This window comes from Chelonia mydas, chromosome 3 (genome assembly GCF_015237465.2).
Source record: "Chelonia mydas isolate rCheMyd1 chromosome 3, rCheMyd1.pri.v2, whole genome shotgun sequence".
In the NCBI taxonomy this organism is placed as follows: Eukaryota; Metazoa; Chordata; order Testudines; family Cheloniidae; genus Chelonia; species Chelonia mydas.
Genome location: NC_057851.1, coordinates 79,111,438 through 79,134,906, shown reverse-complemented (window position 1 = coordinate 79,134,906; position 23,469 = coordinate 79,111,438). Strand labels below are relative to the sequence as shown.

Here is a 23,469-nt window from a genome sequence, read left to right as displayed (position 1 = left end):
TGTGCTGTACCTAACAAAGGAGGCCTCTAGCTGCTCCCGTAACACGCCGATGATGAGCATGTTACCGAACAGCCAGCAGCGCGGGCTTCACGAGTCAGGTGTGAAGTGGGGGCGGGGGGGGGGAGCCTCCGCCGACCCACCAAGCCTGAGTCTGTGGGGGACAGTGGTTACAAATGACCGTTCAGGGAGGCGGGAAGGGAGACGTGCGGTTTCGCCGGGGAGGCTCGGGCGCAGTTTCCACACGCCAAGTAGCGTGCAGCTGTGCGGAGCAGCCAGGCGCCAACCCCGCCGTTTGTGGCCAAAGCTGCTGCCTAGCCCACTAGTGCCCCTGTTAACTGTATGTGCATCAAGCCGGGGCCGGCCCGCCCGGGCTCCCACCCGCGGTAGTCGGGGCTCGGTCCCGCCGACGCTGGCTCGTTTCAGACCAGGGGCCGGGTTCTGTCGCTGGGGCTGGCCCGGGCTGAGGCCGGCAGGGGCAGGCGGCCAGCCCCGCTCCGGGCTGGTGGATCACCACCCGCCGCGAACGGCGTCGCTGCCCTTTGCTCCGGACGCGGAGAAGCGGCTTGGCCCCTGCCCGGCCGCTCCGCCGCCCGCGCCTGCACAGGGGCCGGAGGGATCGGCGGCTCCCCCGGGCCACGGGGACGAGGCGGCCGTCGCGCGGGGGCGGGTATTTCCACGGGCGGTGCAACCCCCTCCGAGGCAGGAGCCCGCGTGCGGGCGGGGCGCGGGGTCCCCAGTGGGAGCGGGCGGCGCTGGCCGCGGCTCGGGGCGCTGTGTCCTTGTGCGGAAATGACACACGGTCCCGTCACGTCACGCGAGAGCGCAGCGCGCGGACCCTCGCACACAAAGAGCGGGGGGGAACCCGGGCACCAGCGCTGCCGCCGCTCCCGGCCCCGCCGCGACCCCAGGTGAGTGTCCCCGGGCCCGGCCCGCTCCTTGTTGCCCCCGGCCCCTCCGCCCCGCTCGGGCCCCGGCCGCTTCTCCCCGCCCCCCGGGGCCCTTTGTTGACTGCGCTCGGGACAGGGCTAGAGCGCGATGGCTCGTGGCGCGCGCGCGCGGCGGCCTGGGCGACTCCATCGCCCGAGCAGGGGGTGTGGAACGGTCACGCCGTCACCCCGCCTTCCCCGGACATATAGATCCGCCCGGGCAGCGGTCGCACCGGAAGCCGCCGCTGCCGCGCCGCGCGCGCTGGGCTCGTCGTGGGTTTTCACCGCCGCGTGCGCAGGGGGAACGAACGGGGCTGCCGCTGCCTCCGCCCCGGGGCGGGGTTTCCCTACAGCCCGCCCTGCGGGGCGGCGCGCACATGGCGGGGGTGAAGCCCCGAGGAACCGGAGTCCTCGCGCGGGCAGCTTCCCCCCACCCCTCCCCTCCCCATGGGCGCGTGCAGGGAGCCGGTTCCCCAGGCCGGAGACGCGGGGCTGCCCCTGCAGGTACCGCCCCGCCCTCCTCCCTGCGCTTGGGGCCAGGCCGGACTCACCCCCCGCTCTCCCCTGCGGCCCCCGGCCCCCGCCGCCAGGCCTGGCTCGCCGTCTGCCCCGCCGCCACAGGCTGCCCCCTCCCTCCTGGGTGCCCGGCCTCGTCCCTGCCCCTAGCCGCGCCCCGCGCCGGCGTCTCCCGCTGAGCCGACTCGCTCCAGCCTGGCTGCCCCTCTCCGCCCGGCTCGGGCTCTGCGCTTTGTCCTGCGCCCTCCCTCGCCCGCGGTGGGGATCGGTCCAGATTCCTGCCCCCTGCCCAGCTCCAGGGCAGCATGAGCCCCACCGGCCATCCTAGCCGCGCTGCCCACGTACCTGGGGGGGCCCCAGCGCGTGGAATAGGGGTGATCCCCAGTGTGGAGGCGGCCCTGCCCCCTGTGCGCGCTGCGGGGCATGTGCCGGCATAACCCCCTCGTGTAGACGCAGGCTGCAGCGATGGAAAGAGTTACCTGCGGTTGTAGGAGCCCCCCTCCCAGAGCGATGGGAGCTGGGTCCACAGAATTCTTCCACTGATCTTGTTGCCTCTGCCCCAGGGTTAGGGTGCTGTAGCTGCGCTCCAGGGTGTGGGTTTTTCATACCCCTGAGCCTGGCCGCTATGTCAATGTAGATAGACCAAGCCCTCTAGTCCAGTGGTTCTCAAAGCTGGTCCGCCGCTTGTTCAGGGAAAGCCCCTGGCGGGGGGCTGGTTTGTTTATCTGCCGCGTCCGCAGGTTCGGCCGATCGCGGCTCCCACTGGCCGTGGTTCGCTGCTCCAGGCCAATGGGGGCTGCGGGAAGGGTGGCCAGCACATCGCTGGGCCTGCACCGCTTCCCGCAGCCCCTATTGGCTTGGAGTGGCGAACCGCGGCCAGTGGGAGCGCGATATGCCGAACCTATGGACGCAGCAGGTAAACAACGGGCCCGGCCCGCCAGCGGCTTTCCCTAAACAAGAAGCAGACCGGCTTTGAGAACCACTGCCCTAGTCTATCTACCCTCTCCTTCAAATTTCTTCTCAGGACCCATTTTTACAGTAGTGCCTGCAATAAATTAACCAGCTACATTTAAGGGGATCAAGAAGTAGTTGCAGGTTGCTGATAATTATTTGAAAAGGTCAAATTCAGTAAAACACTTAAAATATTTTATTTAATCCCTCTCCATCATCCTCTGTATGTTTACTGTTTTAAATTGTGCATGTCAAGGTCTGTTTCTTCTGTGTGTGGATAGGACCCACCACATTATTACCAGAATGATAATAGTAAATGTAAAATCCATACAAATAATATTTTGTTTCTTTGAGCTGTTTTGCACCAACTAAATTAGGTGCTAACATGCTGACAGTCATGAATGCTACTAGATTTCAAGGACTCAACAGGTATACTGATTTATTTAGGTTCTGTATCATTGCTGATAAATACTATGAATGTATTTTCATAATTAGACCCCTACAAATCCATGGATATCGCTTTATATCTGCAGATCATTTTTGAGGATTGTGGATCAGATGTGGATACACATTTTGTATCTGTGCAGGGCTCTATTTGTAATTGTGCTCTGCAGGGCAAATCTAGTCATCTTCTCAACGACTACTTAGAACTCTTTAGCAATAGAATGGAAACTTCATCCCCTGGAAGAAGCAGAGATCCAGGGACAGTACCTGAGCTGGTGTAGCTCCATTGAAGCCAACAGTGCTATGTTGACTTAAAGCAGCTGATGATCTTGCTCCAGGTCTGTAATATGATGGAAATGTGGCTAGAGAATCTGCTACTACATGGATCACACTCTTCTCCTCCACCACCACCACCCTCTTTGGGGTGAAGAAATAAGGACCAGGGCAGATGATTTATCTTTTTCCCACTCCTCTCCACACATCTACCTAGTGCCTGGCCCAGCTTCTCAGGTTGGACAGTTGACTCTGAATTTGTCTGAGTGAATATGTGCTGACGTATGTCTGTTTTGCAATGTGCGATCATATTTTTTTCATGTATTGTATATATTACATAAATATCTTGGTTTTAAAAGTGTAAAACCAAGATTTTTTTAAAGTAGAATAAACTGTCCAATACAGTGCTGGAAACTTTCTGATGCAACTGGTGCCATTAACACCTTTGTAACTGCTGTTCCTGCGGTGGTGCTGAACATCATTTGTTCTTGTCTAATGAAACTATGTTGAGCACTGGCCTAGCTGTTTACCCATGTCATTAAGAGGTCATTTTGATAGCATAGGCAAGTCCAGTGGGTAAAAAAGAGGACAATTAAATATAGTTTGAAGAAGACACCACAGCTCCTTTTATCAGGGAAGCAGGAATACCGAGGTTCAAAACAGAGATTAAAATAAAATTGGAGACACCTTGTCTAAAATAATCTTGCTGCTTTTCTCAGAAAAAGCACCTAAATGAAAAGCCAAATTGTGATTAGCATGTTGCTGGAAATAAATATGTCTAGCGTATTGAACGCTTGAAGATGAAGTTGTCATTTGACAACATTTTAGAAAGAGGCAATGCAACTTGTAGGGAAAATTTCACTGGTTGAGAGGACCGATTTTTTTTTTATTTTTTTTTTTAACTGCATCTGTAGATGTAACTAAAAATAAAAACAATTTGAGAGCATGCCCTATAAGTCCTATTGGCAAGGTGCCACTATTAGAGACCATCTTCTGTGGAACCGTGAGGCTGCCAGTATTTCACCGGACAGCAAACGAGGGTTTTAATCTACAGAAAGTATTGGTACACTTTTTGTCCATGAGGTTAACACTTCGATTTTGTCTCCCAGTGTTTTAAAACAAAAGAGGTTGTGAGTTAAAAGCTTTTATCATGTACTTAATGTTCTAATATTGGAATAAGTTTGTAATATGCAATATGTTGTCCAAGACATTTAATTTTAAGTAGCACTTTTAGATATTCAAAATAATTTTAAAAAAATCCAACATTGGATTATTAGTAACGTCTTGGATTATTAAAAGTGATAGAACTGTAAACATCTGTTTTAGTGTACTTTTATGCAGTCTGCTTACATGCAGTTTGCTCAGCTTTGGCAGTGAAGCTGTACTGGTTTGTTTCACGTTTGTTTCATCTTAAAATCTTTTAATTCATTTTTTAGTAACTTACTAGTAGTTTCAGGTACCAGACCTGCCCTTGAAATCTCTTGCCTTTTAAAGTGATTTCACAGTCATATTTCCATACATAGGTGGGGATGTTTTTCCCCCCTCCAGAAAGACCAACACAAACTTCAGGGGACACTGACTATGTACAAAGTGCTGTCAAATGTACAAAGCAAACAAAATAAATATTTTTTTGTTTCCTTCTGGTATAATCATTTTAAGTGTTACTTGTAACACTAGCAGATGAAGACATTTCAGCCAGAAGTGTAATATGCTGACAATAACCCTTTATAATCAAAAGAAAAGGAGTACTTGTGGCTCCTTAGAGACTAACAAATTTATTTGAGCATAAGCTTTCGTGAGCTACAGCTCACTTCATCGGATGCATGTAGCTCGCGAAAGCTTATGTTCAAATAAATGTGTTAGTCTCTAAGGTGCCACAGGTACTCCTGTTCTTTTTTGCGGATACAGACTAACACGGCTACTACTCTGAAACCTTTGTAGTCAATTTCTCATGCTGGATGTCTTGCAGACAATTACAATGCTGCTTTGCTTTGAGTTTCCAACAGTAGAGGAATGTTTAAATTAAAATATATATAGTCATTAAAATTCAAAAAATCAGAAGAAATCTGTTCATAGTAGGTTTTTATTTAAGGAAATATTTAAATATGAAAATGTTTATGGCCAAGTTACGATTCCACTGAAGTCAACAGCATACGCTCTGACTATTTTCAATGGAACAAGGACTTAACATTTATGAGGACCAGCTCTTCTGCAAGTGTAAAATTTCATAACTCTATTGACTTCCATTGAGCCACAACTATTTACAGAAGTTGAGGAACTTGGCCTTTAATGAATAACCCATATGTGAAATTTATCTGCAAGTTAGTCATAACGGTAACTTTAGTTCCTATGTATACCTGCAAAAAGATAGGAGAAAACTAGCAACCTCTTTAAACAGAAGGTAAGATAAAGTATCTTAAGGGAATTACTAATCTTCCAGTAAAAAGAGGTTTTGCATATTAAATGCGTGTTCTGATTCATACAGTCTTTGCAGAAAAGCAACAGATTTGGACTAAATATACAGGGTTCTTGTGAATACACAAAAGTTTTCATACAGCTGCAATATAAACATTAACCGTCACTGAATATTAATATTTACACAAGAATTTTGGTTTGCTGGTGTTCCAGGTGTCAGTTCTCTAAAATAAATATCTAGTACAGCACTCTTCTTGTGGTGTTCTGATAAAACTGCTACTGGGATAGTGGAGGTAATGGAGGGAAACAAAAGTATAGTATATCAGATCTGTGGAATTTAAGCACCAACCACTAATTAAGCCCCAGTACATTATCTGATCCTTTGAAAAGAGAATGTTTTCTCCCCTCTTCTTAAAACAAGTAAGGTGGATAATTTTGTTAAATAATTTTCAAGAATCCTTATTATCACTGAAATATACTGATACATCGCACCCTTTGATTGAAAAAATAGAGACTCAACCTCTTCAGACACAAGTGAAGCTAAAATCAGAGACATAATACTTAGGGCAGCTTTCACTGAAAGACATAAAGTGGTGTACCACCATGAGGCCATCAGAGGCACAAATCATTCATACAGTAAAGTAATATATGAAAGCAGGGGTTTTATATCATGTTTTTACAGTTAATATGGAATTAGGGAAATATGAACTGCTGCAGATATTAGTCAAATGTTTGTGGCATGATCTGCATTGAAGGAAAAATAAGTATGCACTTAACATGCGTTTGTGAGCTAAACAATACCCTCAGATGCGAGGATTTTAATTGTCAGGATCAAACCTTTTCTAGAAAACTAGAAACATGAAGTCTTGTATATATTAGTATAGATACAGATAATGTTTTTAACTGGTAGAATAAATGGTTGTTCTGTGTTTTAATATAATACAAAAATCACACCCTGAATGTGCCTTTTAAACTACGGAAATCTTAAAGAATGAATTTTGGGACAGAACAGTCTTGATCTTGTATTGGCAGGAAGATGTTCTATGTGACTTTACAGATGGTTGTGTTACTAGTTTTACAACACTCTCAGATATGTTAGGCACCTTACAGTACAGATAGACCTGGTTACTGCTTTGAAGTGCTTACACATGGGGACAGCAAACAATGGATAAGGGCTGGAGTGACAAGAGGCAGTATGATCACATGATTATTCAGGTTAGGCTTGTACATCCTGGTGGGTAAACTGAATATACACATCTTCAAATAGTTACTGACTTACATATTAAATGTTTCATGATGAAGTGAGAAGGAAGTGTTTGAGGTAGTGATGTAGCATACATATAGAAGGCATCAAGACTAGGTCTATAACGTCTGTAAGTTCCATGATTCTAAGGATGCATGTAAGCACTTTCTCTCCAGAGGATTATTTTTTCATAAAATTGAAGGTACCTGACAGTGAATATGTCTCCTTGGTTGTAATGCAGTTGATGCTATGGGGCTAAAATACATTCAGAACTTGCTTTGCTGTTGCTTCTCTGTAATGTTTTATGAAAATATCATACCAAACTGTTGAGTGTTTGAGACTTACGTTTATTTCTGACATTTTTCATAGAATGGACATCTTAATAGCTTGTCTCTTGAACCACTTCTATTCTTCATTGCATAGTTTCTCTTTTAGCATTACAGGGGAGCAAATAGCAAAGCAAATTCTGAATGTATTTTTAGCCCCATAGCATCAACTGCATTACACCAAGGAGACTTTTTCAAATGGGAAGGTAACATTACGAAGGTACTTAGTGCATATTTAACTTATTTTAATGCAGTTTAGCAGCTGGAAGCAAGGAGACCCAGTGCCATATGACCAGACCATTTTCTGTGGACAAGTGCTTCACAGACCAGTTTGAAAAGTACTGATTCATTTCATATCTGTGTTTAAGATGCAAGAAGTTTTTTTCCCCGAGACAAATGGATAAAACTATTTAAACAACTACAGACTATCTCAATCAGAAGAATGGAAACTTTTTTTTTAACTTGTGTGGCTAAGTCTTTTCAGAAATCTGAACATTTTGAAGTATGTCTTAGTCTTGAAGACTGAAATAGCAAGCTTAGTAAAAAGGAACGTTTGTCTCTTCGTATGTGAACGCCTACACAAACAGTGGCATCTCACAGGAACAGTGCAAAGCAGTATACATCAGTTTACATGATGCCACCTTCACCAGCGCATAGTGCCAAGAGAAGCATTACGTTAGTCGTAAAAGTGTGGGCACGTGCTATAATGTCAGTAAAATGTTTAGTTGTTTATGAGTTAAACATTAATTACATTAAAGTAAATGCTGCAAATTGTTTTCAAACAGAAGGTTCTGATGCAGGCATTAGGAAATCCTTTTCAATGACTTATTGCTTACATCCTGGGGATGGAGTCCACTGTCAAATGGTGAGACTGCTCTGCCTCTTCTTCCTTGAACATTGAATCTATCTGAATATTGCACCTCTTCGAGTTTCTCTTTGGATGGATAACTTGAGCTAGGGACTCCAATAGAAACAAAACTGCAGATGCCTTTAATAAGGGGCACTTTTGGGTGCAAATTTGAGGAAAGATCAAGAGTAAGTATACTTGCTTCATTTTCAGCATGCAAACCCATGATCACAGTTGTAAGAATTGATTGTCTTTCTGAATAATTTCCTTTATGCTAATAGTGGGTTCTTTGGGTAACACTGTGTTAGTATTTCTATTATAGGCCTATTTTTTAGACATTTATAAATAAAAATTCTCCAGAATGAAACTTTGCACACAACGTATAAACCCAGGAATAAATGCGTTTTAACCAAGAGCAAACATTTACAATGCCTGAACCAAGTTATGTTTTAAATGTGTTCAAACAAGCAAAAACCCTAAAAATTTAAGTTTACCAGTTTCAGATGCTTTTTTGTTTGTTTTGTTTAACTCAAAATGGCTAGGTAATTACAAATTAAATTTAACAAGCAATTTCAGCTAAATCCTGATACCACTGAAGTCTATTGCAAAACTCCTGTTGATCTCAGTAGCAGCAGGATTTGGCCATTAGTGTAGAGTATGGTTTTCTTGTTGTGGGTATTTGGTATGCGAAATGGCTATTGTCTATCATGCTCCCAAACCCAGTTTCCTGGGAAACGAGAACACAAGCTGCAGCTCTGATCCTTTTCCCAGCAAGATACTGTAGCTAAGGGTGGATGGCCCTGAGTTCCCATCTCTGGTAGTCATGGCTACAAACCCAAATTCCCAGGCCACATTAAATAAGTACTTCAGTACTAGTGTTTTCTGCCCTGCATCTGTTTATTCTTCTCTAGGACTAGTTACTCTTTTAGAGACAAAAGGGTGAGGGAGAGAGATTTAATTTTATATTGAAACAAGACAGATCAGGCAACATTTCAACCCCTTCATACACTCAGTGCAATGAGAATCAACAACCAGGAGCTCACTTACCTTCTCAGATGGATTTCTCAATTTGATTAAAAAGAAAAGGAGTGCTTGTGGCATCTTAGAGACTATCAAATTTATTAGAGCATAAGCTTTCGTGAGCTACAGCTCACTTCATCGGATGCTTATGCTCTAATAAATTTGTTAGTCTCTAAGGTGCCACAGGTACTCCTTTTCTTTTTACAGATACAGACTAACACAGCTGCTACTCTGAAACCTGTCAATTTGATTACTTGTTGCACCATTTTTTCCTTGATTCTGTTGTTTTCTGTCTTTTTCCCTAGCCCATTTCCCTCTGGCTAGCTCTGGTCCAGGATTCTTCTCAAAAAGAGGCTTTGCAACTACATACCCTCTCTCCATGTTCCCAACTCCAACTATGATTCTCAAACCCTCACGTACCTCTTGCTTCCAACCCACTTGTCTCCAGTCAGAGAGACCTCTCCTGAAGTGTTCTGCCTATTGTTTGAACAGCAGTGACAGAAGAAAAATATCATTCAATGTGTATCCCCCTACAGAAGGAGGCTGCACGCTGATTTTGTTTTCTTTCTCTTTTTTCTTTATATATATTTGTCTATTCTTTTCTGTCTCTGGCTCTATGTTTGCCATCTCTCTCAGTCAGCATGATCCCTGACAGTTCTGCCCCAAGAAGCTGACTGAAAAACTTAGGAAATCTGAGACTTCCTATATAGCATGTGATTGTTGTAAGGATGTCTGCCTGGTTGCCTACTTGGGCCTTCCAAAAAATAAAAAATTTTCAGCAACTACATTCAGCTGTCATCTTATTCCTTGTCACTCCCACATTTTTGGCACTGTGCTGTGTCTTCCCAAAGCCATGCCTTCTACAATAAAATGAAATGAAATCTAATAGTCACTGGCCTGGAAGTTTAATGTCATATATGGGATATCAAGGCAAGTTCAATTCAATTTAACTTTCTCCTAGAGCACAGGCCACAGCGCTGTCCTTTCAGGATTTTTCAGAAAGGATTGTACAGCCCTTGCCTAAACTCATAAATTGCACTGGTTGAATGAAAATCCATTTTAGAATAGATTTAGTTAAATCAGCACAAACCCCTGGGGCGGCACAATTTTAAATTGGTTTAATAATTGGCATAAGCCATTTATAAACCAATTTAAGTGTCTCCTCACAGATGTTTTACATTAGTTTAACTAAAGTGATGTAAAAAAACCTAATTTTAGTTAAACTGGCATAACTTGTATATAGGCAGGTTAAGAGTCAAAACCAGGTTCATTGAATTTAAACACCAGGGGGCGGGGGGAGAATTATGCTGAGTAAAAGGGCCAAAGCAGAGTGCTACCCTCCAAGGACCCCCTTCCAAGCCCTTGTATAGGGGGTGTGCTGAGGACAGGAGGGGTCCTGGAATAGTTCAGAATAAGGAGAGCACAAAGGGGACTTAAAGGCACTTTAGCCCACCTTCCCTCCCTCCCCATGGGCTGTGCGTTCTGTGTTGTGCCTGTTAGTCACATGTACAAAATCTCACACTGAATGTATTAATTATATTTACTATTAATAGCTACCAGCTGCTAACAAAGAGAAAGCATGCAGTTACACAGTATTCAAATGTTTGTATTTAATACAAAGCATTTTAATAGTACTTGTGATTCTTTTAAACTCATTTTGTACATAGCTATTAGATAATAAGACTACAATTGCAATTCTTTGTATATAGTCTTTCAAAATTTCTTTTGTTTTATAAGAAATATTCATGGGACATAAGTGTGTGTGTGTGTGTTTAACCAGAAAATCTCTGGTTATGGATGACTTGGGCAATATTGACCCATTCAGAGCTTGACCAGGGGAAGGGTATGATTTGGTGAAAGAAGTCTATTTGGAAAAGCGATGTAGTTATGGAAGTTTTTAATGTATTTCAAATAAGTTTTTTGGGGGCCAAGCGAGCCTATGGGGCTAGACATGTATCTGGATAATCTGAACTATTTATGGCTCATTTAAAAGGTATCCAATTGTGGTTGCCACTGTTGGTGGATGTGTACTTCTAAATGGCTAGTGAGAGCTGGGTGAGGATGCTTGCTCTGTCTGTCCTCATTGGAGTTTGAAGCCTTTTTTGAGACATGCCCAGAATTTGGAGTTTATAACAAATGACCTGTGATCTTAGGTTTAGGAAAATTGAAAAATGTAGCTTAGTGATAATGTGGTAATTTTGGCATGAGAAGTAATATTAAATCATTTTAAGACAGTTAAAATGTTTTGTTTTTCCTTTTAAAAAGCATTCTGATGTTGTTTGGAGGCCACCAGTTAACAATTTTAAAAACATTTGTTACTGTAGATCTATAGGTTGCTGGTTTTTCAATATCACAATCCACATCAAAATAGCCATTTTTAATAGAAATATATTCAGACAGCCTTGGCATATTATAGAATCATAGGGAAGGGACGGCAAGGGTCATCTAGTCTAACCCTTAGTTATAAAATAGTTTGTGTTGCATTTTTCAGCTGTGCTGAACACTGGGAACTGACCTGCAGTGAAACTCGTTGGACACCCTAAGGCCTCCAGAGTTTTTTGGCTCTTATAACTGGTGGCCACTCAATACAATGTGGCCAAAAAACCCATTCAGAGAACTTTCATTTGTGCACTTCCAAGACACTTCTACTTATACAGAAAGTTAAAACAACTGAACTAATGTTCTTCACATTAGAAAAAATCTTGAGTGTTAAATCATCTTACTTTTCTAGCCCTCTCAGGTTGTTTTCTGTTCAATGTATGCTGCGGGGCAGATCTGCAGGTGTCCAGGAAACACATAAGAAAAGTGGCTGCCTGCTATAATGTGAATAAAAGTGGAGCAGATAGGAAATTGCCCAAGGATTGTTAATATTGTCCAGGGATAGCAAATAGTTGTAGATAGCAGGTTTCTGACCTTTTTTTTAACAAAAGGCTGAAAACACAACCCATGCCCTGTGTCTAGAAAACTACTGCTGATGTCTTTTTTTCTTTTTTTTAGTGGGCTAGAAGATGAACTCAGCTGAATTCAATGATGATGACGAAGGTAAAATGCTATATCTTGTTTATTTTATGGTCAGATAAAAAATACTAGTTGTATGAAGACTTTGTATATTTAGATGAAGAATGCATTGTGATAAAGCAAAGATTATAACAATGACTGAAAAGTTAGCTGCTAAAACATCCTATTATTATTTTTGTTACCCATCATCCTTCTCCCTCCCCCAAACTCCTGCCTACTGTACTACCTGCCTACTCACCTGATATGTTTTGTCTTTTAGGCTGTAAGCTCTTTGGGGCAGGAACTGTCATTTACTATATGTTTGTACAGTTCCTACCACAATGGTGCCCCGACCTGTGGGCTTGAGGCTTCAAGGTGTTGCTATTATATAATGATAAATAATAATGACACTATTCAAAAGGCAGTTTCAGAAGAACAAACAGAAAGCATATTGTTGTAAGGGTATCATGAATTTCTGGAGGAAGTGCTTGATTGTTCTAAACCTTCTCTCTTTCTAGTTAAAATTATAAAAAATAATCTTGTGAAAGTAGAAACAGAAAATGAAGATGAAGCACTAGACTGCTCCGTGACATCCAGATCTCCTGAGAAACACTCACTGGATGGCTCAGTTACTTGCCTACACGATTCCAACAAACGGAAACAGACCTCACTTGGTTGTGATGGTTCAGGGAGCCAGCAAGAGGTTTTGCCCAGTGTGAAGAAAAGACGCTTTACTCAAGAGGTGATTTTTCTACATGTGGCTATGCATGATGTACTGTTCAGATTTTTTGGGCCAAATTTGCTGCTGGTATAAGCAGAGCACAACTCTTTTAAATCAACTCACACCAGCAATTAATTTGTTTATAGTCAGACATGACTATAATCTTTGCCCAGTTTACCCATACTACTTATCTGGATATTTTTTAGTGATGTGAGCAGTATCCCATTTTACAGCATAAATTTCACCATTAATTGTTTTTATCTGAAGCAATTATTTGTTTCTAATAATGCTTATAAACATGAAATTCTCTAACTGGTTTGGATTAACTGGGTCTGACAGTGATCCTAGACCCCCTCTCATGTCCCTAGAGTAAAGATTTTGTTAGTATTTTCATTAGAAATTTAGGCCACAGTCCTGCAATCAGATCCCTATGGGTTAACCCAATTGCTGGACCAGGGTTGTAATTTTTCCAGATTATGTACAGTGGGACAGATTCTGATCTCAGTGAAATTTCACCACTCTAAATCTATAAGTTATTTGAAGTTGATAGTTGCCTTGGATTTACAATGGGGCCAGAACCTAACCCAATAATTATCGTGAAAATTTATTCTTGACTGACTCTAATGATGAATCAGCATGTTTAGAATAAATAACCAACCACAATCTTAATCTGAAGTTCTAACAGAACATTTGAGAGGCTAACTTTTTTTAATACTAATGTTTTTAGTTGTGCACCTCTCTCTACTTTCCAGTTCTGGCGGTGACCAAAAGTCAAGTTGTTAAAAACTTTGAGTAAGTCAGTGGGACTTGGGCTAATAAGTGCCTGAGCCACTTTTGAAAATGAGCCTTAAAACTTGCAATGCTGAATGGAGCAAAGCCTAAATACTTTTCAAAATCTGGGCCTGTGGTCCTAAAATATAATATGAAAGATTATTCCACAATAGCAAAATACTGCATTTCGTAAAAGCTCAGCAACAGTATGTAATACAGTAGCTTCGTATGACAGTGTAGGCAGCATGGTATTATGTGCCTGTAGCTCAAATAGAACAATCTGCCTTGTAATTTTTTTGGTAGTACAGTAAACGGATAATCTTTTTAACTGTGTATAGCAGTGGTCCCCAACCTTTCTTGTGGGAATAGCATATTGCTATTCCCAGAAGACTGTGGCGGGCGCCGGACACCCTGCTGCCGAAATGCCGCCGCTGAAAAGCTGCAGCGGGAAGAAGTGTCGCCGCTGAAATGCCACCAAGAAACGGCAACGCTTCTCGGTGGCATTTCTGCGGCGGGGAGCACTGCGGGTACACAAAAATGCCCCGGCGGGCACCGCATTGGGGACCTCTGGTTATAGCATTATCTGAAGTACATACACACATCTGTGCTTAAAGTCCAGGGTCCTTATGGATAATACAAAAGAATGTTCCACAATAGATTATTCTGACGTTTCACCAGAAATGGTCCATGTGTGCTTCAGATAATGCTATACCCAGCTGGCAATATAATCTGTACGGATTATTACAGGAGGCAAGGAGAATGTTCTGAAGGCAGAACAAGGTATCCCAGATTAACAAAAAATGCTTAAATCTATCCCAGATGTGGCACTAGCTGTTAGCTGAACATTGACCGTGTGTTTCTGAAATGCAGATCTGCAAATTCCTCCCACAACCAGATCCAAACATCGTGAGCTGCATTAGTGAAAGGGCAGAAGTTCTGTTGCCCTTACAACATACAGAGATCTGCCATAATTCTCAGCGTAAGCACTTCTTTTCTTCCAGAGGGCCCCACCCAACCCCAAGAATGTTAACTTGTATGTGTTCATTTTAGAAGGACAATAAGGCCATTTAGAGGATGGCTCCATGCTGATTAATACACTTCCCTGGTACTGCCTTGTTCCTGCCTCTTCACTTGAGCTGAGCATTAATCAGGACTACCCTCAAATTGTCATGTTTTATTGCTTCTTTGATCACACACACACAAAAAAAACCATGGTGAAACCTGAAAAGGACTAACAAATGATTTGCTTATCATAACAAGCCTTCTAACAAAGATGGAGCCAAATTGTGCTCTTTATATATGAGGATAATTTGGGGCAGCATCTGAAGACATGAGGTTACTAGATAAGATCAAGTTTCACCATATGTTCAAATCTCTTTATAATGCTGATTTTTTCTTTTTTAAATCTGAAAAGCCAGAAATCCCTGTTCTTCATTCTGTCTGTTGTGCTTAGGTATTACTGAATCTTATAACAGGTGCGTTAGTTAGGCCACATCTTCCCACGTAACAAGGGCACTCCTCTGAAAAGTGACGTTTTGGTGTTGCTCCATGTTTAGTCCATCTCAAATGTGCTTTGTTTACAAGTAAAACTGGAGAGGAAAGTTTCTAATTGCTATCCCTGCAGAATCAACTGGGATCTGAAAATCAAGCTTCTCAACCTTATTACTGCTGATAGGATTCTGCACTCTAAATTGAATCCATTAACGCCCTCACTTATCACCTGTGCAACCTCATGGTCTTCAGTATGCTCATAAACTCGACTTCAGTGGGGTTACACTTGTGTAAATGGGCAAGTGATGGCATGGCAATTGGAATTTAGTTTATTCTGGTGATGATGCATGAGCTAGAATAGAACCCAGCTTGATCTCCCCTACATGTTTGGGCTCTGCATTGCTTATAGGACTAAAAAGTAGTGTTAACTTATTTTTGTCACTAGGGTAAGCAGATATGAGTGTGAATACACATAGGAAGCAGATTAGCTGAGTAAGAAGGTGCTGCCATTTTTTTACAATGTTGTTTTTCAGAGAAGATCCACAGTATAGGGGCCTGATCCTAGGATGGGACTTCCAGTTGCTCATCACCTCTTGACCTCAGGCCCATAGTCTGTATTTCATTGTTTTTTAATATTTGAATGCAAGTTCTTTATTTTGTGTCTAATTAATATTCTGCATAGCAAGCTGGGGAAAAAATTCAAGATGTTCAGATTCAAACTGTGTGTGTGTTCTCACATGTTTTTGAGTTCTGTGTATTGTAATTTTTTGTTGTTGCTTACCTACTTAATTTTCTCTGAGTTATTCACAATATCCATGTACTTGCAAAAATAAGTAAACGATGAGCTAAATATTTACAGTGAATAAGTGAAAACATTTGCTTCAGAACTCAAACAATGAGGAACAGTTAGGAAATGCAGTGCTTAAAAATAATTTACAGCGTGAATTCTTAAAGAGTTCACTACTAGCTGGTTTAGAACCATGAGGAATTCAATGAATATAAATGTTTCTGCCTTTCAGAAACAGATCATTCTTTCATTTTTAAAAGGCCTTTTCACTAATTGTATTGGGGTTTTTAAGTTGGGTTGGTATCATAGAGTTGTCCCTGAATTGGACCACTGGGGGTAAATACTTGCATACGTTTTTCAGAGCCAAAGGAGAAAAAATTAACACACCTGTGTCAAGGCTGTTGGACCACAGTGTCCTCATTAGCTGGTAATAGGGAGAGTAATGAAACATTAAAATACAGTTGGGGGGAGTAGTGAGATTGTGGCTAGCTCACAGGATTAGGAGTCAGAAAACCTGAATTCTGTTCTTGGCTCTGTCACGGACTTACTGCCACTCAACCTCTCTGCCACCCAAGTTCCTCAGACACAAAGTGGGAGGTAATGATATCATATAAAGCTCTCTGGGTAAAAATGCTAAGTATTATAATTGTATAGTTATTCCATGGCAGAGGTCATGAACAAAGAAGTAAAATAATACTTTCCCTGTAAACATGTTTGGTGATTGTTTTCCTTCAATACATTTATTAACTTGATTTATATAGCACAGTTGGGTTCACTGATGGAAATTAGGCAGTGCATATTTATTTAATGACGCCTACCTGTGGAACACAAATTTGTAGCTATTATTTTAAATCAAACTGTCTTACTAATACGACGTTTGTTAATTCGTAGGGCCTCATTTCAAACATGAAGAACCGAGATATTGGATCACCCACTCAGGTAAACGTAGAGCAGCCTAACAAGAACAAGAATCCCAATATAACGTGGCTGTGTGAAGAAGAACCCTTCAATGACGTAACCACTCCATCCTACAAGAAACCTCTGTATGGCATCTCACACAAAATAACAGAGAAGAAGAGCACACCAGGGGCAGAGCAGTTTTCTTCTTATGAGCTGTTTGAAAAGGTCAATCCAAGCAGCCCCTCCCATCTGCGGAGTTTGAGCGATCAACGCAAAAGGGATTCTGCTGCTACCATCACTGTTACAGCTTCCACTGCAGATTCTGATCCCAACATATATTCTTTGATACAGAAAATGTTTTACACCCTCAACACCCTGAATTCCAATATGACTCAGCTTCACAGCAAGGTTGACCTGTTGTCTCTTGAGGTCAGCAGAATTAAAAAGCACGTCAGCCCAACAGAGTCTGTAGCAGAGTTCAGACCTCCCCCGGAATACCAGCTGACTGCTGCGGAACTCAAACAGATCATGGATCAGAGCACCTCAGGTGGAGATCTGGCTTGCCGGTTACTAGTCCAGCTTTTCCCAGAGCTCTTCAGCGACGATGAGTTCAACAGGAGCTGCAGCACATGTGGCTTCCTTAACAAAAAGAAACTTGAATCGCTTCATCTGCAGCTTATCCGAAACTATGTGGAAGTCTGTTATCCTTCTGTGAAGAACAATGCTGTGTGGCAGGTGGAGTGTTTGCCCCAGGTTAATGACTTTTTCAGTAGGTTTTGGGCACAAAGAGAAATGGAAAATAGTCAGCAAAGTGTGCAGTCATCCAGTTTCTATGAGGCTGAGCAGGTAGAGTCCTCTCATTTCATTGAGGATAAAGAGCAGGAGGAAGCTTTGTCGCTGGACAGGGATAATGCCACCACCTCAGATTATGTTCTGGATGCTCAGGATCTCAATGAATTTTTAGATGAAGCTTCATCCCCTGGGGAATTTTCTGTGTTTTTGTTACACAGATTGTTTCCTGAGCTCTTCGACCACAGGAACCTGGCTGAAAGATATAACTGCTATGGAGATTCTGGGAAGCAAGAGCTGGATCCTCATCGACTTCAGATAATTCGAAGGTACACAGAAATTTACTTTCCTGATGTGCAAGAAGAGGATGCATGGTTGCAGCAGTGTGCCCAGCGAATAAATGATGAGCTTGAAAGTATGTATATGGATGGGAGTGAGTGTGAACAGATGAGAGACGACTGGAATGATTCTTCTAGTTTGCCTGACGATGTGTCTATCATAAAAGTGGAAGACAGCTTTGAATATGAAAGGCCAGGAAGAAGGTCAAAAAAGATTTGGCTTGTGCCCATAGACTTTGATAAACTTGACATTCCCCCTCCCGATTTTGATGTTCCTATCCCGGATTACCTGTTGAACAAGGAACAAATTAAAAATATATATGAAAGCAGTCTGTCCATAGGAAACTTTGCATCTCGATTGCTTGTTCACTTATTCCCTGAACTGTTTACTCATGAAAATCTAAGGAAGCAATACAACTGTAGCGGATCACTAGGCAAGAAACAACTTGATCCAACCAGGATTAAATTAATTCGACACTATGTGCAGATATTGTACCCAAGAGCAAAGAACGATAGAGTGTGGACATTGGAATTTGTTGGGAAGCTTGATGAGAGATGTCGACGCAGGGATACCGAACAGAGGCGCACATACCAACAGCAGCGGAAAGTTCATGTGCCGGGACCTGAGAGGAGAGAATTTCTTACCTATGCAATAAACCCAGAAAGATTCAGAGAAGAGTTTGAAGGGCCACCGCTGCCGCCAGAAAGAAGCAGCAAAGATTTTTGCAAGATACCACTTGATGAACTTGTCGTTCCTTCTCCAGACTTCCCTGTGCCTTCTCTGTACATGCTATCTGATAAAGAGGTAAGAGAGATAGTTCAGCAGAGCCTTTCTGTGGGAAACTTTGCTGCCAGGCTTCTTGTAAGACTCTTTCCAGAGCTCTTTACTCCAGAGAATCTCAGATTGCAATATAACCATTCAGGTGCTTGTAACAAGAAGCAACTTGATCCCACCAGACTCAGATTGATCCGTCATTATGTTGAAGCTGTTTACCCCGTGGAGAAAATGGAAGAAGTGTGGCATTATGAATGTATACCAAGCATTGATGAAAGATGCCGGCGTCCCAACAGGAAAAAGTGTGATATACTGAAAAAAGCCAAGAAAGCGAAAAAGTGACATGCTCTCGAAATTCTTCAGACTTTGACCACTAAATTATTTGGGAAGAGCATATTTTGTTCTAGACTGGGAGCCTGATCTTACTATGGAATCAAAGGGCGATGAGCCCTTCGGAATATTGGGCGCTAAGATTGTTACTTTTTAATACGTGTGTTGCACATACAAGGGCACTGCAACAGTGGGCAGTGGTTTACTACATTTGTACATGATAAAGACCATAAATGATCAGTGATGAAGTCACTCATGACTCATTAAGAGCATGACTTTCGCTGGTGCAAATACATGTACTAAGTGTATTAGTCCTCTCCCCACTTTTGCATCTTCCATTTTTATCACTTTTTTAATAATAAAAACCCTTTTTAAAAATCATTGTGCTCTTCGGGGCAGTTTTGCATTAAACCCTTTTAAACATCAAGGTTAAATAATTTGGAATCTGAATTATTTTTTAACTTGCAAATTTTGTTTTTGAAAGTGCCATGTTCATTGAGAACGATTGAAACATCTGACTTGGTTACTACAGTAATTACAGCTATCCCTTTGTTTTGTTCTTGATGATAATGAAAATAACACGAGGTCAGTACTGGGTCAAATGTAATTTCCTTTTTGACTGTTACCCATGTATATTTCCATTGCTATAAGAACTAAGACTTGATTAGACACAATGTGTTTTTACGCTGAGACCGTAGACCTGATCCTTCACCCTTACTCATGTAAGTTATTACATGGTCTTCAATATGACTACTGGGAACTGCGTCAGTGAATAGGGTTACAAAACAGAATCAAGTCCTTTACCAGCAGACTGTTGCTATTGCTTGTTAGTCTCTCTCTTTTTAGAAAAAGTACTTGAAACAAGGAATGTAGAAAAACATTTAAAGTCCTTATTCTTCATCAGAATTACGATTCCAAAGTTTCCAGTATTAAATCAAATATTTAATAAGTAAAAGGTAAATACAAAGATTTGATTCTGTGGTAGAATTGAATGCTGCAGGGTCCCCACCTGTGAGCAGTGGTGATATGGTGTGTGTGTGTGAATACAGCACAACCTGGAGTCTCCGAATATCATAGGGATATTGAAAATTCCTTTGATTATTCAAACTGATTTAGTGTAATTAATAGCTATCTGGAAGTGTAATCTTGTATGATTAACTTAGGTTCAGATGGTCAAGATTGCATTGTTAATATGATCAGTTATAAAGAACAACATCCTAACTCCATTGCGACTTCACAGTCTGTGATCTGTCCTTTGAGAGTGCCACATTAAAATCAGAACCTGATTTCCCTCTCAATTACGTTGCTGTAAAGCAGGATGTCTGTTGATGGCAACGGTGTGAGAGAATCAAGCCTTCCATTAGATGTTAGTCATGGCAGTGATCATTTAACACTGACCATCCCTTGAACATCTTGAGATTTGTTGAGGTTTTCTGTGGTCCTCTTTTGTTATTTACTTAGATGGGTCATAGTATCACATTTCAGTTAAGCCCCAGTGTAAATTTCTATTTTAGCAATTATATTAAACTACAAAATACTTGATATTTTTACTTCAGTTTTTTAGAATTTACTGTTCTCAGAATCATGTTGACCCCTTCCTTTAAAAAAAAAAAATATTTTTTCTAATGGCAAGAATTAGCAAAGTTATTTTACAGTGTTAAAGCAGTAGTAAGTCACAGTAGATAGTAGTACTCACTCATTTTTCCCTATGTGCTAGCAACATCCTAAAAGAATGTATGATGAGAGTCATGATTGTCCTGAATAATCTAATACTGTTTAAATTCACCTAAATGTTTCCTGTTGGCATAAGTAATAGCAGACCATGCGCAAAATGGAAATCAGCACAAATATGGCTATTAATAAAATGAGAACATTTTACCAAAGATAATGAACTTATACCACAGTCTCTGCATCCTACCTTTCATTTTAGTACATATTTTTAGCAAACTGAATATCAGAAATGCAAGGTTTTTTATAATTATATGATACCTAGAACCTCTTTGTGAACTATTATACATGCATTTTTATGGACTATATAAAATGTCATGAAAATGGTAAAAGTCTTTAAATTTAGAGTTGAAAATGGCTAGCATTTATTCTGCAGCCCAAAAAGTAAGGAATGTTATATGCAGATTTTCTTTATAGTTTATTTATCTTAATGTCACATTTGTTTCAACAATAAAGTATGTCAAATCCCGTTGAGGACTTCAACATATCTTAAACTTGCACATGGATGGTAAAGAGATTATGTGAATGTACAGAATTTTCTACCTAACAACATACAATTTTAAGATACGTTGACATTTTCAATGAGTTTTGACATTCATTTGGTACAAATGAATCTATTTATATGACACTCTGATCAATATATGAGGGGTTTTATTTTTAAAAAATTACATTATCAAAAGTGAACATGTAATAGCTCAACAGGAATGGTCTTTTTCCTCAACTTCTAGTCAAATTACTGTAGTCTGCTTATATATTATATATCCTTCCGATTTGATTGTCTTGTTGGATTGCCCACAATCTTTTTACAATTGACAAGAATTTTTTTGACATTCTTTTGAAAGGCCATTTGATATAAAGGCAATATACACATGAAAAGTGACAGTTAGCTTGCAAAAGAAATTTCTTGAGGTGCATTTGGAAGTGAATTCATCCAATTGGTTACATAATGAAACGTATATATTGTTACAAAAGAAGTGCTGGCTCATGATTGGCTATGAACAGACACAAACTGTAAGTTTCTATTAGTTAACTTTTCTAAGGTCTGTTACTAAGATCTGGAGTAACATTAACCAGTCAGACTGAATACACAAGTGAGGGCATCTTGATTAGCTGTAACTGCTCTAATGTCATCTCCCTTTTAGAATGTTATTTTAAAAGGACAAACACTTAATGATTTCAAACTTAGGCTATCCAGAGAGATTCCCAGATATTAAATGAAACATTCAGAACATATGTAACCACACACACACACTGACTTCTTATTAGCTATACATTGTTTTACTTCAGTAAATCCTGTTGGGATGAATGTCAAAAGTCTAAGTATCTGCTCATTATAACTTTAACATAACACTGTTGGTAAGTATTGAACAACTCCCTCCTACAGTGATTCTAAAGGAAACAGCATAGTATTCAATGACTCTATATTTTCCAGTGTGACTGTCAGAATTTTTCCAACAGTAAAAAAAGGACTGCAAGCCTGCTACGAAATTAATGTAGAACTTTTTTTTTTTGGTGTCTCACCAATTTCACACAAATGAAACACTTAACTAAGGAACTGTGCAAGGGTTTAAAATATATACTTTTCTGAAATTTGAAGGGGAAAATGAAACTACTGCTTAGAAGTTCTTGCAGTTATCCAGGGAATCTGGCAACTGTATTAGCAGGGAAATGCAAGTAGCATGTCTTTAAGAGAGAAAAATACTTCCTATTTGAAAGGATTACATTTGATTACTATTAAGAGTAAGATGTAGCCCTGAGCATATTGTCATAATTTTGTGTTATTATGAATAAAAAAGTACTTTCTCATTTTAGGAACAATGTTCAGACGCAGTTCTATTTTTCTATCTTCAAGTTAAGATACTTTGTACATCAATTTTATTTCTGAACGCATTTCTTTTAAATTCAGCCAAATCTTGTTTTACTATTGTGTAATATTTTTGTACCAGTGGTGCCCAGAGGCCCCAGTCAGGATCAGGGCACTCTAGTGCTCAGTACTTTACAAACACACGAAGACATCACTGCACTGAAGATCTTGAAATCTAAGAAAAAAATTGAGGCTAGTTCAAGCCTCTGACTTTAAGAGTAAGTCACTGAAATTTGGGGATCGCTATTGACACAAATGATGTATTGTTTGGATGCTATAAGTTTCTTTTTCCAAGTCAGTTGTTTTCATTGTTACCACTATTCAGTTGGCTGCTAATGCAAGTATAAACTTTTTCCATCCGTATTTCAAAGATATTAAGAAGTATGTTTTGGGTGCTTTTACTGCAAATCTGGACCCTGTTTTTGCTCCCTCACTAACTCCATGCGCCCACGTGATTATCATTCATTCCTGGGAATCTTTTCTTCATGTTGGGCACTACTGCCTGTCCATGGACACTGATTCTACAGACACATTTCAGTTGTGAATCAGCTGTCTACTGCCTCTCCCACCTTGGCACATAAGGTGTGCTTTCATTACCTAGCCACAGCAAATCTGCCCTACAGTGCTTTCATAAACTTCGTTTTGTTTCTCTCACCCCACAAGACCCATTCAAATAAACCTATCATTATCAGTGAGAGTCTTCTTAATTTCTTATTAAAACAAATGATTCTAATAGTAAAATGTTAGTTGTCATGTTTGTCCATGGATTATACAACTCCTATTCTGAGTAGCTGTCAGTAAGCATATAATTAGTTCCCTCTCCCTACAGAGGGCTGTCCCTGGATTACCATGTCTAGATCAGCAACCCAAATGCAAATAATCTGTAACTAAAAAAGATAAAGCAAGTTCCATCATACTCCAAGGATTTGATTTTTCTAGCTTTACCTCACCTGGTTGTCAGGATATAGACTCCCACTTCACACTCTTTTCATGCATCTTCCTTATTCAGAGCAATAT

At 41.1% G+C, this 23,469-nt stretch overlaps 1 protein-coding gene across 6 annotated transcripts; it reads left to right on the top strand.

Moving 5' to 3' along the window:
* The first annotated feature begins 531 nt into the window (after positions 1-531).
* On the top strand, positions 532-22,399 carry BEND3 (BEN domain containing 3). Of its 6 annotated transcripts, none has more exons than XM_037894575.2 (6): positions 1,089-1,430; positions 2,927-3,347; positions 7,880-8,129; positions 11,959-12,003; positions 12,477-12,700; positions 16,620-22,399. In XM_037894575.2, exons 4-6 carry the CDS (start codon positions 11,970-11,972, stop codon positions 18,870-18,872), a joined length of 2,511 nt encoding a protein of 836 aa, XP_037750503.1. In that variant the 5' UTR covers positions 1,089-1,430; positions 2,927-3,347; positions 7,880-8,129; positions 11,959-11,969; the 3' UTR covers positions 18,873-22,399. The 6 variants fall into 6 exon arrangements, with proteins under 6 accessions (XP_043398680.1, XP_037750501.1, XP_037750503.1 ...); XM_037894574.2 differs by lacking the exon at positions 1,089-1,430 and adding an exon at positions 2,312-2,822; XM_043542745.1 differs by lacking the exons at positions 1,089-1,430; positions 7,880-8,129 and adding an exon at positions 532-908.
* The last annotated feature ends 1,070 nt before the right edge of the window (positions 22,400-23,469 follow it).